The 16,465-nt window shown below is 52.0% G+C and overlaps 1 protein-coding gene across 4 annotated transcripts in view; it reads left to right on the top strand.

The window, feature by feature from the left end:
- The window catches only part of PALD1 (phosphatase domain containing paladin 1), a 73,142-nt gene extending 62,087 nt beyond the window's left edge, over nt 1-11,055 (top strand). For all 4 annotated transcript variants that reach the window (XM_054690746.1, XM_037497615.2, XM_037497613.2 and 1 more), the window contains exons 19-20: nt 7,214-7,369; nt 9,176-11,055. In XM_054690746.1, coding sequence (XP_054546721.1) covers nt 7,214-7,369; nt 9,176-9,328 — 309 coding nt within the window. In that variant the 3' untranslated portion in view covers nt 9,329-11,055. The remainder of the gene's footprint in view (nt 1-7,213; nt 7,370-9,175) is intronic.
- Nucleotides 11,056-16,465: the final 5,410 nt, after the last annotated feature.

Here is a 16,465-nt window from a genome sequence, read left to right as displayed (position 1 = left end):
GTGTAAAAGGACTTCAGAGAGCATCTGACTTTCCAGTTACAGATGAATGGGAGAGTGCGTTGTCCAGGGCCCCACATAGTTGCTGGCAGCTGAGGAGATGAGGGTGGGTTTTCTGCGACCCTTTTTACTGAGGAAGCGGCTGAGGTCTAATGAAGTTTTGTGACCCGCTGGAGGTAAGACCAGAGCTGGTCCCCTCTCTCCATTTTCTCTGATCTAATAGTCTCAGCCCTCTCTGCACAGGCCTCTTTCAGGCTGCCCTGCCTCCTCCACTCACTAGCATGTGGGCCTGCTTCCCTCATGTGTGTGAGGGGCCAGAATGCTCGGGCTGCTTAAAAACTGCCATACAAACTGCGCCTGCATGGGGCTGGAATCCAGGCAAACTGGCCTGGCCTGGCTGAGGTGAGGCCAAGAAGCCACCATCTGTCAGTGGCAATGCCACCTGTTGAATTAATGTTTCCTGCTGAGCTTGAAAAAGGAAAATATTTGTGATACAAACCAAGGTCAGGGCTCCTGGAGGAAGCCCCCCTGGAACCATTAAGGCCAGAGACACTTTTCCTTAGCCCCGGCTGGTGACATTCTTAGTGTTCTGTATTTAAAACAGTCTAATGTTTCTCCCCTCTGTTCCTCCAGAGAGAGTTGGAAAGAAAAGTCCAGGTGAAAATAGCCACACAGAGAGAAGTAAAATGTCCTTTGGTCTCAAATTGAGATGCATTTTAAGACTGTTATGGTCTGGCTTTTAGTTTCCGAGTTTTCTAAGAACTCCTCTGGTCCTCAGACGAGATGAGAGTGGGTTTTATTAGCCCCTTTTGCTGAGGAGGAAACCGAGGTCTGTCCCCTACCTCCTAAGCCTGTGTTCTCCTCCCTCCACAGTGACAACCATGACTCAAGGAGCATGAATTGTGGCAGAAAAGGGAAGGGTGGGCCAGGAGGCTGCCGGTCCCTGCTGTATGCACCACGCAGGGCTCATGCAGTTGTCAAGAGGCCCAAGGAGACCCAGCCCGGTGTCCTCAGGAGTAAGGTGGTTTCTTAAGAAAAATAACAAGTGAGACAGCTCTGGCTCTAATTCAGCTTGGGTGTCTCAGTCTCTCCAAGACCTTGGCTTGGCCCAAGCCATTCCTTCGAGACTTCATTCCAGTAGTTAATTGCCCAGGCCCTGCAATTAGAGAAGCTGTGAGCGGTCACATAAAATGTGGTGGAAGGGAAGGGTTTCTTCTCAAGGCTCTCTCACACCACCCAAAATAGAGCTAGTGGGTTGGTGAACAACTGCTAACCAGGAGTGTTTGTGTGGGGGAGAGGGGTGATATGTTCTCAGAAGCTGAGACCTCTCTTGCTTTTCCTTCTTCCTATTGTCTGGCTGAATTTCTGGCCTCCAGTTGGACTTTCTTGGCTTCTTCAACAATAAATATCCTTGGAGCACCCACAGCACACAGGCGTGGCTTCTGAGTTTCAGTGGCTTGGAAGGTTCGGTGACTTGAGAGGGTTTAAAGCTCAACTCCAGCACCCACCACCCCTGCACATTCCTCAAATGCTAAGATCCAGCCTCTGTGCTTCCTGCGCTCATTGTCAGGGTGTGGCTGTCACCAGAGGTGCCACTCACTCCTGTTCTGACTCCCATACCCCCCTTGGAGCAAGCAGGGCTCCATGATTGTCTGTCTAATGAGTGAATGGTTGGATGGATGCTTGAATAAATCATCACATGCTTACGTAGAATCTGACCCTGCCTTTGTGATACCTCTTGGCTTTGTCTGCACTGTTGGTCTTTCAGGAAGGGCACCCTTTTGCTGTTACCGAAAGAGCCCTGGGGCAGGGGTTTCTAAACCTTGAGTTTCTGTGCTTGCCAGGTACTGCCCATTCAACCTGAGGCAGATAACTTTGACCTGCCTGGGCCTTGGCTTTTCCCTCTGTGCCCTGGGGTCATTACCTCTGCTCTGGCCACCTTGAAGGGTGGTGGTGAGGATCAATGGGAGTGGGGTTTGGAGGTTGTGGAGGGCAGGGTGATTGGGATGCCAAGCCAACTCATGGGGTTATGTTTAGGGACAGTAGGCCCCAGAGGGAGCAACAGCCAGTTGAGTGCTGAATTCAGGACCTGGCCTGGGGTGAGTGAAGTTTGTTTAATAAATGGAATGCAGAGAATCCCACATTGCCAGCTTTAGCTTCTTCCTCTGTTCCATGCCCCATTGTCACGCAGGTCTGAGGGTGGAGTTTTCAGGGACTCATGGAAAACTCTGGCAGCTGGATCTGATTACTTGAGGGCCCAGGTCTGCCCAGGAGAGCAGTGACATTGAACTTTGAGAAATGTGGGGCCTGCGTTCTGAGACCCTGCCCTTTGGAGACTGATCAGCTTTGAGGCCTGTCAGCTGCCCACTCAGCCTGGACCCCGGCATAGCAGGAGGGCAGAGACCACAAGGCCATGCAAGTTTCCAGTAATGGGATGTTGACTGGCTTGTCTTGACACTGAGCCTGGCCTGTTTCTCCCTCTGCTCTGGGTGCTGGACATTGTGGACATTGGGACTGTGGGGGGTTATAATGCAGGGTGTGGCTCTATTTTCCTGGTGCTTGTGCTATGTCTGACTCTCCATGTGCCCCTCGCAGGTCAGGCCACCTCTTTGACCTCTGCTTCTTGGTAACCACAGGTGGTCTGATGCAGAGCTGTGAAAATGTGAGACATACAAGGTAGTGATTCATCGATTTGACAAACACTGTGCACCTACTACTGCACCAGGTGCTGGAGGGGCTTTTTGAACAGACCTGAAAATCCCTGTCTACACGAAGCCTGCACTCCAGTGAGGGAGACACACAGGAATGGTGTGTGGGATACTGATATGTTTGTGAGGGGAGGCGCTGCAGTTCTGCATAGGGTCTGCGTCAGAAAGGGGCCCTGAGAGGGTAGCATGTGAATACAGACCTGATGATGGCGAAGGGCGCCACTGATGTCTAGGGAAGAGTGCTCGAGGCAGTGGAAACAGCCAGTGCAAAGGTGCTGAGGTAGGAGCTGCCTGGTGTATTTGAGGAGAGGGATGGGGACGCCCTGTTTGAAGAAGCAGGTGGAGTGTGTTTGTGGTTGTCCCCGTATCTTGTCCAGAATAATCTAGATTCTAGATGACATTGAAAGCATGAGACAGGGTGAGATGACTCAGGAGCGTGTGCTCACTGACCTGACCTACCAGGTCTGCTGCACAGCAAGACAGAGGACATGCTGGGTGCTGGTTGAGGCCAACATATAAGCCTGGTTATAACCTGGGGCCTGCCTCTGAGCTTTTTGTGGTCTTGGGGGAACCCATCACCCCTTGGGAACAATTAGAAATCCTCTGGATGGAATGAAATGTGGTATTTACTGAAATGGTTCAGCATGAAAGCAGGGGAGGCTGAGGTCAGGCTGTGGGGCTACAGTGCTGAGATGTGGGCTTGCCTTTGACCTTGAGGGACAAACTAAACATGGCCAGCAGGCAGAGGGGAGGACATTGTAGGCAGGAGGAAGATGGGAGGACAAGCGCTTGGCAAGGGTGAGGCAGGGAGTTGAACCTGACTGAGGCGAAGGGGCTAGGGAGGTGGAAGAGCTGAGAGTTTGGAGTTCGTGTCTGGGCTTGGAACCTGTGACCTTGGGCAGTTACTTAACCTTGAAGAGCCTTGTCTGCAAGTGTGGTATCTGTGTCCATTCACGGCCTGTTGACAGAGTGTGCTGGTGTCTAAGCATCTGGATGTGATGTGCCCAGCCCACCGGTGGCATGCAGCGACACATCTGGGAAGCCTCCCAGCCCTGGCTCAGTGGGCCTGTTCCTGGTGGCCCAGCCCTGAGCAGAGCTTTAAGAGAGCCACTGCCGGTGACACGGGGCCTGTGTTGGTGCAGGGTCGACCGCAGGCTTGAGAAATGCGCAGCGCCTGCCCACCTTTCCCTGGCCCCTGCTATTTCAGGGCTCAGTCCCCATGGACTAGGAAGCTTTGTCCTGCTCCGCCGCAGCTAATGACAGCCTGGACTGCCAGGCCATTTAAAAACAGCTCCACTATTTTCATGGACCGGAGGTGGCTGGCCTGTCCTCCTCCCCAGCACTGACATGGATGATTTTATTTATTTATTTTTTTAATAAGATTTATTCATTTATGCACGCAAGAGCTGGGGTACAGGCCAGGGATGCAGGGGGTGAGAGGATCCACCAGAGGCAGAGTGGGGAACAGAATAGGCAGAATGACTGAAATACACTGCTGAGGGGAGCAGCAGGAGAGACAGGAGAGGTCTGCAGCACCATGTGGGTTTCTCCTTGGCTGGCTGGGGATCGAACTCATGCTGCAGAGGCTGTGGATTGCTTCACAGTGCAGTGCTTAACCCCTAGCGCCACCAGGGAGGCCCTGACATAGATGATTTTAAAGAAAACAGAGCCTTGATAGGAGATGGGTCATGTCTCATCTCAAATCACAGACTGTGAGCAGGCAGGATGTGCCCAGGGAACCTTTTTGGGGGAGTCAGGTGTCACCTTTACGGGATCTGAATTTAGAGATAACACCACCCTGCCTTGCCAGCAGACTTGAAAGAATCAGTCAACCTCGCCTCCCTGAAGATTCCTGAGTTAACCCTCCCTGGAGTCTCCCGCAGCAGCGGGGAACAGCGGGGACCGGGCTGGGTGGCTGTATCCAGAGGTCTTACCCAGAGCTGAGGGCTTTTTAAACCCACAGGATTTTCTTCTGAGCTCTTTAATTTAAAGTGGTTTAAAATGGCTTTTGCCCAGTGTGGTGAGGGTAATTTCCTTTCCTTCTTTCTATGAAAATGTCTTTAACCAGACTCGAGGCCTTTGAATAGAGTTGGGGAGGCCATAGAAGTGGTTGGGGTGGGTGAATACTTAGTGCAGGGTGGCGTGTCTATCCATCCTGACAGGAGTCGTGGATTGGACACAATTTTTATTTAGGTAAAAACCTTCTTTTTGGTGATTGGCCTAATTTCTAAACAGAATTGCATTGTTTTTTGAACGCTGGCTTGGTAAATTCTTAGGGTAAAATTTACCCTACTCCTATATTCCAGTCATCTTCCTTCCCAGCTACAGAGCCATTCCCGACCTCAGATCTTACTAGTAGCCTTCACTGGCCCCTTGGTCTGTAGGGTCAGTGCTTGACTTGGCCTGCACACGGCGCTGCAGGCCCAACCTCCTGCCATCACCTCCTTCCTCTGCCACAATTTCCTCTTCCTGTCTACCACCACCTGCCTCTCTCGCTCTGCCTCCTCTCTCATGCTAATCCATGCCCAATATACCCTCCAATTGATGCCCTCTCTGGCCAGCTCCCTGCCTCCTGGATCTCATGAGCCACTTTGCCCTTGTCTTTGGCCTCCTCCAGCGGACCCCGAGGTCTGTGTGTTTGCCTATGCGTGTTCATGTCGCCGTCCCTCCCTCCTGCTCCGGACGTGAAGGGGCTGATGTGGCTCTTCACGGTTCCAGGTGCTTTCTCACCTACTGTGTTGGCGTCCTACCTCCAGAAACATGGAGGCCGAGAGCTTAAATGGGAGAACTAGGACCGGATCCCAGTTTCCTCTCCCCAGGCAGCAGAGCACTGGGCTGGGTCCCTCACCCCTTCTTCCACCCAATCCCAAGGCCTCCGGGCTCCTTATGGGTGGTGTGGGTGGGCTGGCTGTGGAGTTACCCTGCCCTCACCGGGCCTAGGAGCCTGAGTCCCCGGAGGCAGGAATGGGAGGCCTCCCACTCCAGCTCCCGTTCTTGGGGCTGTGGGCTGTGTCAATCCTGTGGTCCCCACAGGAGCCTTCCCATTGTGTTCCAGACACACGTAGCCTGACTGCCTTTGTGGGGAGGCTTCCAGCTGTGGCCCAGCTGTTGGGAGACTGCTCTTCCACCTCCCAGAGGCCCGACAGGCTGTGCCTTCCCACGGATGTTCCTGGCTCCTGAGGGAACAGCTCCTGGGCCACTTCTTTCTGGAGAAGAGAGAACTGCTGGGGCCCTGGGTGGCCTTGGGAGGGTACTAAGTGAGGTACAGTGCTCACCCTCCTGCTCCCTCCAGGCGGGCAGCACACTGGAGGGTTAGAGGAGCGCTGTCAAGCGTAGTGTAGACCTGCTGCAGGGAAGAGCCAGCCGTGTGTGTGCTCGGCCTTGTCTGCTGGCCTGATCCTGACCTCTAAGCTGGGGAGAAGTTTGAGAGGACCCCCTGAAGTTCCCTTCTTCCCGAGCATCAGTCTTTCATGAGTCTTATTAGGTCATTTCTACAAACAAAACTTCAATGGTTCCTGAGGGTTGGCCCCAGGTTAAAACTTGTATCTCTCACTGGCCTTTAACCCTGGTGGCTTTTCTGTGATCTGTCAGCCGTGGAGAGCCAGCTGAGGGCTGCCTACCCTTCTACCTTAGATCCTGAACCACCTGAGACAGGCGAGGGAGTCAGTCAGGGACCAGTGGGGGCAGAGGGCAGGCTGGGTTTCTCCCCCTTCCCTGGCAGAGAGCAACTGACGGCCGCAGATCCCAGGCCGAGGGAGAAGAGAGGGTCCCTGCTGTGTCCACAGCCAGAACCCCTATGGCCTACCCTGGCAGACCCCAGGGAGCAGAGCTCTCACCACCCGCACGCCCGGAGGCCTGGACTTTTCTCTAGTCCCGGGAGGGCTGGGGACCAGGAAAGAGGTATTCTTCCTTGGGGTGACACAGAGTTGGCCAGAAGGCCCCTACCTTGTGGTTAGAACTAGGCATCCTGTCCAGGGCCCCTTGGACCATCCTCAATCCTCAGGTACAAGGGAGGTTGTGTGCCTGGAGCTTTCTGCTGGCAGCCTGTCCTTGTCTGGTCTCCCTTCAGAATGGAGCAGTGGTTAGAATTTCATGAGGAAATAGGAGTTCAGAGAGGCTGACCACCCTCCCAGGTAGGAGGTGTCTTCTTCCTGGCACCAGTACACCTAATGGCCTTTCCTGTAACCTGGATGGGGCAGTGTCCCTCCCATTGCCATCTGAATCCACCCTCTGTCCCTGTCCTGGTGCTGAGGGCAGCAGGGGGTGTGAGTGTGCGAGTATTGAGTGTGTGTGTGTGTGTGTGTGTGTAGGGTGTACATGAGTGTGTGCATGCAGGGTTTGTGTGCGCTGTGTGTGAATGGGGGTGCATGTGGCAGGGGGTATCTGTGTGGGGGGGCATGTGTATGTGAGTGTGTGTGTTTTATGCATGAGAGTTTTGTGACAGTATGTGGCGTGTACCTGTGCAATGTGTGGGGTGACCCCCAGACTGACTCCCGTATGTCCTCCAGGCAAAGGCAGCCAAGGTGGAGCAGGAGGCCCGGAGACTGCATCTGCGGAGTCTGCAGTACCTGGAGCGATATGTCTACCTGGTGCTTCTCAACGCGTATCTCCACCTGGAGAAGGCGCAGTCCTGGCAGAGGCCGTTCAGCACCTGGATGCGGGAGGTGAGAGGCGGGAGGCTGAGGCGCAAGGGGCGGCTGCAGGAGGGGCCAGGTCATTCCCGTCCGCTGTTGAGACTTCCACGTGGCCCGGCGTTTCTCCTGTCTCACTTTGGGGCTCAGCACCGTGTCTGTGCGGGACAGGATGGTCATCTCAGCTTGAAGAGTAAATGCGTGCACGGGGAGGCGTGAGGGGTCCTGGCGATCCACCAGGTACTGTGCCTGCTGGGCTCCTGCTGTGCGCATCTGCCAGGTACCTCTGGCTCGTTGTGCCCGGCCCTCAGGGCAAGCCAACGTGGTGGCTCAGCTCCTGCCAACTGTCCTCTGTGACCTTCGACAAGTGCATTGGTCTAGCCTACTCTCCTCAACATTAAAATGGAAATAACGTTGATACCGTAGCGTGACCTCACGAGATTTTGGGGGGATTCCGTGAGGTCAGTGTTGGGCTGTGGTGAGCAGGACTGTCTTCGGGGCAATTGTTGCTCTTGTTCTGCAGTTTGACCGAGCGTAGAGAGGTCAGTACTTGCTCACCGTCAGTGTGAGTGCCAGGTGATTGGTTCTAAAGCCCCCCATGTCTGTCCTGAGACACCGTCCTTAAGGTCCTCTTGATCATTGCCCTCTGCTCAGCCTCTAGCTCTCCTGCTTGGCCGCCACTGCTTTTGGAGGCAGAGCCGCTGCCTCCACCCCTAGGCCAGAGGTCAGGAGCGAGGCCTCCTGTTCTCGGCAGTGCGGCCTGTAATTACCCTCCACCAGGATGCTGGCCCTCCTGACCTCACCACCCAGTCCTGGCAGTTCTAACCTGGATTCCAGGCTGGAATTATCTCCCCTGGGACAGGCGGGCAGGGGGTGCACACCCCAACCAGACTGATGATGGGAGCCTGTAGGGGCCTTAGGCCCGGCTGCCAGTGGGTTCAGAGCTGTGAGGGAGGCCACGGCAGTGTCCAGGGGGCAGGGATGGTGGCGACTGGGAAATTGTGCTGAAGATGAGCCTTCAGGGTGGTCGTTGATGGGTGAATGTGACCTGATGGGCGTCAGGACCACCCTTTTGAGCAGCCCGGGCTCAGCCTCCCCTTTGATCTCCTGTGTGGTGTTGAGGTGGTAGGGGAATGAGGATACTTTTGGGGGTTCTTCTTGGAGAATGAAAATCTGGGGAACCATGGGTGGGGATGGGGTGCTGGATCCCCTCTTTCCTGGGGATGAGTGGAGGGTGAGGGTTGCCTGGAGACCTTTGTTGTGAGTGAAGCCTTTGTCCTACCCACTCCCAGGATGGTGGGGAGAAGAGGCAGATTGGTGGGTAGTTGAAGTCTGGTGACAGAGCCTGGGCTGCTGGGCAAAGGGCTGGTGTGGTGAGGTGCCAAATAACCCCCTGGGCCAAAGCCCACAATGGGCCAGCCTGGTCCACAGTTCACATTCAAGGGGCTCTTGCTGCCTCTTGCTTCCCCACTGCCAACCCTGCCCCTCCCCCTGGGCCCCTGTCGCCAGTGCTCCTGAGTGTCCAGTGAGTGTCTGGCTGACACAGCCTTGCTTGGCCCCGTGCGACTCCCCACTTCCTTACTGTGTGAGTGCATGCTGTGCTGAGCCTCCTCAGGAGGCCCGGGAGGAAGAGCCACATCCCTGTTAGAAGGATCCTGAGGCTCAGTGCAGTTAACACAAGTCAGCTCAATCAGGTTGCTTAGCTGGGGGGCGGCACCGGCCCCAGTCTTGTTCAGAGCTGGCGAGTAGAGGCTGCCCTGGTGAAGGGGGGAGGGTGACCTGTTGTTCAGGTCACCCTGCCTCACCTGGAGCGCTGGCCCCTCTCTGCTTTCCTCCCAGGTGGCATCGAAAGCCGGAGTTTACGAGAACCTCAACCAGTTGGGCTTCCCTGAACTGGAGTGCGTGGAGGACCAGCCCTTCTCTAGGCTGCGCTGCCGGTGGCAGGAGCAGAGCCGCAGCCCCGAGGCCTCGGCCACAGGGGACTTCCTATAGGAGGGGCTTCCCGTACCCCTGCCTCATCCTGGGCTGGGGTGCCCGGTGCTCCTCCCAGGGTGATCATGAGGAGGCAATTCCTAGTCACCCCAGAGGGCGTGTATGGGGACCTCTTCTATGTAAGAGCTTTTTGTGGGACAGTTGGCACAGTCACACCTTGTAAATGACATGGCCTCCCGGAAGAGGGGCGTGTGTGTGTGTGTGTGTGTGTGTGTGTGTGTGTGTGTGTGAGAGAGAGAGAGAGACACACACACACACACACACACACACACGCCTTGCAGATGGGCTGTCTGGGATGCCCTTAGCCCGTTAAGGAGGTCACACCCCAAATTGCCAGCCAAGCTCCGGGCTGCTTCCCTCCTCCTCTGTCCCCTTTCACAGCAGCGCTGACGGCCCTGGTGCAGGGCAGGCAGGCTGCGGGTAGTTTCCTTACCTTTCTGTCCCTCCCTGCTGGGCCTCTTCGCTTCTCCCCTTTTGCTGCCTGAGCACTGCCCTTGGACTCTGGCTCCCTGGGGAGTGGATGCAGTTTGTGGGGGGGGCATTGTTAATTTAAAGACAGCTTTATCCAATTTTCTTGCCTCTCGGGCTCTGGCTCCGGGTTGGAGACTTCTGCAAGGATAACAGCATGGCCTGCTGGAGGCCCCTCCCTCTCCTTTCTTTTCCTCACCCCCTTCCCTGGTACTGGGAGGGCTACGGAGGTTTCCACAGAGCCAGGAACATCAAGAAATTCCTTTCAGGGCAGGAAAGAGCTTCCAGAAGGTGGGTGAAATCCTGTGGAAGAGGCCTGCTTGATTTGCGTGGGAGCCTGGCTGGAGGTGCTGAGGGAGACAGGCTCCACTGGAGAGCCTCCTCTCTGCTCACCAGATAGAGATGGCTCTGCGCCCCCACCTTCGGCAAGCAGCACCCCAAGGACTGAGAGATGACTCTCAACAAACTGGGATGTAGGCACAGGGCAGATTAGGGTCACCCGTATTCCATACCATTCTTGCTGAGCACCAATGAGTTGTCTTCCATCCGGGGCAGAGGGACAGAGGGGCCTCGCACCGTGAAGTTGGAGGCACCAGGATCAGCTCTTGTGGACAGTGGGAGGCTCCCAGAGAGGTGGGAGAGGCAGACGGTGTGAGCTGAGTCTTGCTGCTCTTCCTCAGGGCCCTGTGCCTGTGAAAAACCAGGTCCTGAACAGTGGGGGACTGCACCCCAAGTCTGGCTTGTGGGAACTAGGAGGTTGCTCTGTGGCTAACTTCTGTAGAGAAGCAGGTGGAGGTGTCACTGGTGATGATGTTTCGAAAGTGGCGAAGAGGTTGAGGTTGTTCACATCTATCTAGTCTTGGGATGAGTGTGACCATCTTGTCTGAATTCTTTTGCAGAACTACTGTATGTCATCTGCTCACTACCTTTTCAGATTTGTTGTTGGTATTGTTTTTATTTTTGCATGTATTAAAAAGTTTTCATTTCTTTGCAGACAAGGATGAGGGGCCAGAGACCAGGGCTGACCTGGGAGGGAGCCTTCATGTTCTCATGGTTGGCCCTGCATTCCAGCTGTGCTGGGATCGCTGAATGGTCACTTCACCTCTCTGCCTCAGTTTCCCCATCTGTAAAATGGGAGAATAATACTTGCCTACCTACCTCACAGGGGTGTTGTGAGGATTCATTTGTGATTTTTTTTTTTGTACAGAGCTTTTGAGCATTAAAGATGGCAAAATGTGAATTGTGCCTAACTTGATTTGTCTGTATTGTCGGGCAGATGGTAGAGAATGGGTGCAAACTGGGGTCCCTGCTCCTTTGGATAAGGGTGGGTGGGCAGGGTGAATCAAGAGCAGCTGCCCTGAGCACTCCTGATTCTCAGAGAAAGTTGTTTTTCAGACCTCCCTTGCCACCCTTGCCTCTCTTCACATCCCCAATCTGCCTACTGTTTCATTCAGGCTGTCCAGGAGTGTCATCTAAACCCCTCTTTGAAGGAAGCAACCTAACAAGTCAATTCACACTAAAGTGTGAAGGACTGTTGTATCTAGGGAAATGGAACAGAGTGGAATTCAGACTACTAAGGAAGGTAGACCTCTGCCTCCACTTCCTTCTCTTATACCCTCATGTTGCTCTTGGCTCCTTCAGGTCCGGGATGCTTGAGCACACTTGCATTGAGAGAGCTGTGTGTAAAGAAACTGTAAAGAGAGGAAGGTAAGGCGAGTACTGACCCCAGACTGCTCTCCAAGCTCTTTCATTCAGGATTTGGGTTGTAGTGCTAAGGTCAGATGGGAATGTTCAGAATGGAACATTCTGGTGATCTCACGAGCCTGGAAAGGATGGTCTCCTGGGTTATTTCCCAGCATAGCAGGGTCCAAGGATGCTCCCTTTGGCTTCTGAATGAGAGCCTAGAGACGTGTACCCTGGTGTGTGTGTGTGTGTGTGAGTGTGTGTGTGTGCGGGGGGCAGTCTGCACTTTTCTGTCTGGGATAAGGGTTCTGGGTAGGGACACATGTGTGCCTGGTGTGTTCAGATCATTCCGTAGGGTACATTCAGTGTCAGCGCAGGTGAAGTGCCTGTGTGTGGTTAGCACGCAGCAGGTAGTCTTGCAGAAATCGTTTTTGGTTCCTTAGAGTGGTTATTTGAGTTATTTGTTCCTGCATCTAAGGAGGCTAGAGAGGTGCCCCCAAATTAGCCACCTGGAGACCAGAAGTTCCTTAAAAGTCAGGGAATCCTGGGCTTGAGGGGATTGGAGCTGGGGGTGGAGAATCAGGGACATCTTGGGGAAGGGCTGACTTGGCAAGTTTGCCAGAGAAAGCCAGCAGCGCGTGAACCAATCTTCCTGCCTTGCTTGGCTGAGAAGAGCAGGATTGGGTCTTGAAGCTTCAGGGTAATTGGAGATCTAGAGTTTGCTGAGGGTCTGGGTAATCACTTCCTTCCCCAGGGATCATTCTTGTGAAATGGCCGACTGATCCTTGCCTTGGCCATGTGATTTGTGGGAAAATGAGAAACGCATGTTTTCCCTCTGCTCCTTGACCTAAGGAGGGTGGACAGGAGAGATGCTGAGGTTTGCTGGCATCTGCTGTTCTGGGCCCCTGTGCTAGCTTTTTACATGTACCATCATATTTACAATAGGGAGAAATCTGGAGGTAGGACATTTCCAGAGGAGCAAACAAAAGATCAAATAGAAGGCAGAGACCCATACAAACTAGAGGAGTTTGGAAGAAAGAAGAAAATAAAAATCGTGTAGTCTCACAACCAGATGCCCAACATTTTGTTCTATTTACTTCTCTCTACGTGCCATACTGTGTTTTATATGTGAGCATGTAAAGCATTCACATCTTCTCTATGAAATTAGGATCCGGAAGTTTGATTACCCCATCTTTTCATTTACCTAGTTGTGATGGTCAGTTTTATGTGTCAAATTGACTGGGCCGTGGGGCACCCAGATGCGTGGTTCAACATTATTCTGGGTATTTCTGTGAGGGGAGTTTTGAATGAGATTAGCATTTAAATCACTAGACTCAGTAGAGCACATTGCCCTACCTCAGAGTGGAATCTAAGCCAATCAGCTGAAGGCCCAAGTAGAACAAAAAGGCTGACCCTTCCCTGAACAAGAGAAAGTTCTCCCTGATGGCCTCTAGCTTGGGCTAGGACATTGATGCTGCAATTTTGAACTTGCCAGCTTCCATAATTGCATGGCCAATTTCTTCTAATAAACAATCAAAGCAACAAATATCTCCTGTTGCTTCTGTTTCTCTGGAAAACCCTAATTCACATTTTAAAAAATATGTATTTCCCTATGCCTTTAGCCTTTGAAGTATTTCCATGACTACATATCATTTAATTGTGTGAACACTTAATAATTTTTAAAAACCAATTCCTTCATTCTAGGCCACTCGGGTTACTTTGTTGTTGTTTAGGTCTTTCATTTTTCTTTTGCGATTAAATTTACTTACACCAAATGCACAAATCTGACATGTACTGCTTGGTGAGTTTTTACAGATGTGTAAACCTATGTAACCCAAATCTCTATCATCAAGATACACATCCTTACATTGGGTTAGTTTTTAATGTTAACATTTATAAAGAATGTTTCAAGGAACATTTTCAAGCACAAATCTTTGGGCAGGTGATACAACTCCTGGAATAGCGTAATCCTGAGAATGGCCCCCATTGACTTATCATAAGGGAATTGTGAAAAATAAGGCCAGTAGAAATAGCTCAGAGGACCCTTAGTAGCATGTAGTAGGGCACTAGGAATTAGGTATAGGGGAACTGTCCAGGGAGCCCCAGAAGCCCTCCTTGGCATCCATGGGGTTGTGCAGACCTCCTCTCAGGAGAGCTGGCACCTTCAGATCCAACAAGTGCGGCTGCCAAGGCCAGGCTCCCTCTCCAGTTCTCAGTCTCTTGGGCTGCTCCCAGCCAACAGCCAACAGTGAGCACCGCAGGGGCCCTAGAGCCTCGGCTCGGGCTATGTCTGCCCACTGCAGTGTGCCTGCATCTGCCAGCCTTGCTTGGACCTCCCCGGGTCTGGCCAGGAGCTCCTCAGAGCTACCCAGCAGGGTGGGCTCTTCTCCATCACTTCTTCGGGTATCAGACCCAAATTGTGGTCTGAAGGCCCTTTCTGCCTTCTGCCTCCTCCTTTATGCTCCACAGTGTCTTCTCCACATCAGTCTCACACAGCCTATCCCACCCCAGACCCTGCTGCCTGAGGACCTGGCTGAGGCCCCCTCACTCTTGTCTTGGCCTCTCTGGTCACTTCCTGGAAAGGTCAGCCTTCTTTCTGGGAAGGTCAGCCTTCTTCCTGGAAAGGTCAGCCTTCTTTCTGGGAAGGTCAGCCTTCTTTCTGGGAAGGTCAGCCTTCTCTGCTGCACTTGAAGAAAGTAACCACCTTGGTTTCCTGTTGTCTATGAGCCGTTCCAGGCAGATGAAGTTGCCTTCCCCATGCACTGCCCTGCCCTGCCCTCTGATAGTAAGTGAGGGGCTGTGGGTCTTGTGGGCTGTGGCCAGAGGGACAAGACATTGTAGCTCAGTCTTCCCTGGGGCGAAGGGGTGGCGGGGAGGGTAGGAGAGGATTGAGAGGTTGGCAGTGATCTAGGTTGATGTCTCTAAATCTGCTAGGGCAATGTCAACCTCTGGTACTTCCTAGGTAAAGGGAAAGCCCATTGTAAAGATTTTCAATGTATACTTTCAATTTGTCACCAGAAAGGTCCTATTTTATGTTTCAAACAGCACTGTATGAGGATGCTGGGTCACAACTCTTCCCAGCTCTGTGTATTACATTTTTTAAAAGTTCTTGCCAGTTAATGGTTCAAAATAGCATCTCAGGGCCTCCCTGGTGGCGCAGAGGTTGAGCGCTGGGTTGCGAAGCTGCCCACAGCCTCTGCAGCGCCAGTTCGATCCCCGGCTGTTCCCTGGCCACAGAAGGAGGGTCCCACATGGCGCGCAGACCTCTCCTGCCGCCCGCTGCTCCCCTCAGCAGTGTACTTCGGTTCTTCTGCCTGTTCTGCTCCCTGCTCTTGCTCTGGTGAATTCTCTCACCCTCCAGCGCTTCTGACTGTACCTAGTGCTTGCATAAATGAATGAATGAATGAATGAATGAATAAATAAATAAAATCTTTAAAAAAATCAACAAAATAGCATCTCATAGTTATTTAACTTTATAATTTTTATAAATGAACAGAGAATTTGAACTCTTTTTTCACATGTACTGGCCTTTTGTATTTTCTTTTTTATGACTTGTCTATCCTTGGCTGATTTTTTTCTTTGGGTCTTTTTCATTATTGATTTGTAGGATAGTCACACTTGATTTCTCATAGCTCATTTCTCATTTCTCATATCTCAGCCTCCACTGCAGCCCATCTGTTCTCAGATCAACCCTTTGTTTTATGATATTCTCCAGCAGAACACTTTCTTTACCTATGACATTTGGCTTCGTGTGCAACCTTCATCTCATTCAGAACTCCAACAATACCACCAGGGAAGTACGAGGATGCCCATTTTATTTTTTTATTTTTATTTTCTTTATAAGAAGAGTTGTTTTATTTTTATTTTTTTCAATTTATTTATTATTATTTATGCATACAAGACTGGGGTACAGGCCAGAGGTGTGGGATGGTGAGAGGATTCACCAGACAGAGTAGGGAACAGAACAGGCAGACTGACTGAAATACACTGCTGAGGGGAGCAGTGGGCGAGAGGGAGTGGTCTGCTGTACCATGTGGGTAACTCCCTGCCTAGCCCAGGATCGAACCTGTGCTGCAGTGGCTGCGGACAGCTTCATAGGTTGCATCTCAACCCCTCGTGCCACCAGGGAGGCCCCAGGATGCCCATTTTACAGGGAGTGACAGAGAAGCCTAGAGTGTCTGATTCCAAGACCCAGCTCTGGAGTCCTGGAGTCCTTTGCCATTTTCAGCGATGGGAGACAGAAATGTCAATCCTTTTTCAGGGCGCCTAGCTGGGTGGTGTGAGGAGGGGGTTGAGTGGAAAGGTGATTACTTGAAAAACCCATGCTCACAGTCTGTGGTTCTTGGACTTGTTGTTTGCTGTTCTTTTAAGAGGTTCCCCTCAACACCCACAAGAAATCCTCGTCTCCGATGATTCACACTGATAAATGATGTGAGGTGCACCTTTTAAGTTTCACTGTGTGTCCTCTTAGCTTACTTTTTCCTTGCCCACCTCCACCCACCCCACCCATGGACAAAACTTACATGACAGTGCCCGCTCTATCCAACAGTGATGTTCACTCTTTCTTTGAACTAAACAAGGCTGTCTTCTGGGCTGAATTAAACACCAGCAGTTTATGAAAACACCCATTTCCCCAGTCACACCTCATTATTTGAGGTCACCAAATTGCTAAGGGAAAAAAGTCTTTAATGTTATTAATATGATTTTCCCAGATTAGTAATGAAGTAGAACATCTTTTCATATGCTATTGGCCATTTGGATTTACTCTCATCTGTTTGTCTGTTGTTCCTCTGGGTTGTCTTTTTAAATTGATAGGCATGATTTAAATTGATAGGCATAATTGTCTTTTTAAATCTGGTTTATTCTTGGGTGGATGGATAGATGGATAAATTGATACATAGATAGGTACTGCTTACAAGCAGTTATTTCTCCCAGTTTGCTCTTCTAACTTTTTTGGAGAGTATTTTGTCGTAGAGAAGTTGTACG

The sequence above is a fragment of the Talpa occidentalis genome, unplaced genomic scaffold (assembly GCF_014898055.3).
Source record: "Talpa occidentalis isolate TD23 unplaced genomic scaffold, MPIMG_talOcc4v2.1 talOcc4.8, whole genome shotgun sequence".
Classification (NCBI taxonomy): Eukaryota; Metazoa; Chordata; class Mammalia; order Eulipotyphla; family Talpidae; genus Talpa; species Talpa occidentalis.
Note: the sequence above shows the minus strand (reverse complement) of the source record. Positions and strands in the feature narration are given on the sequence as shown.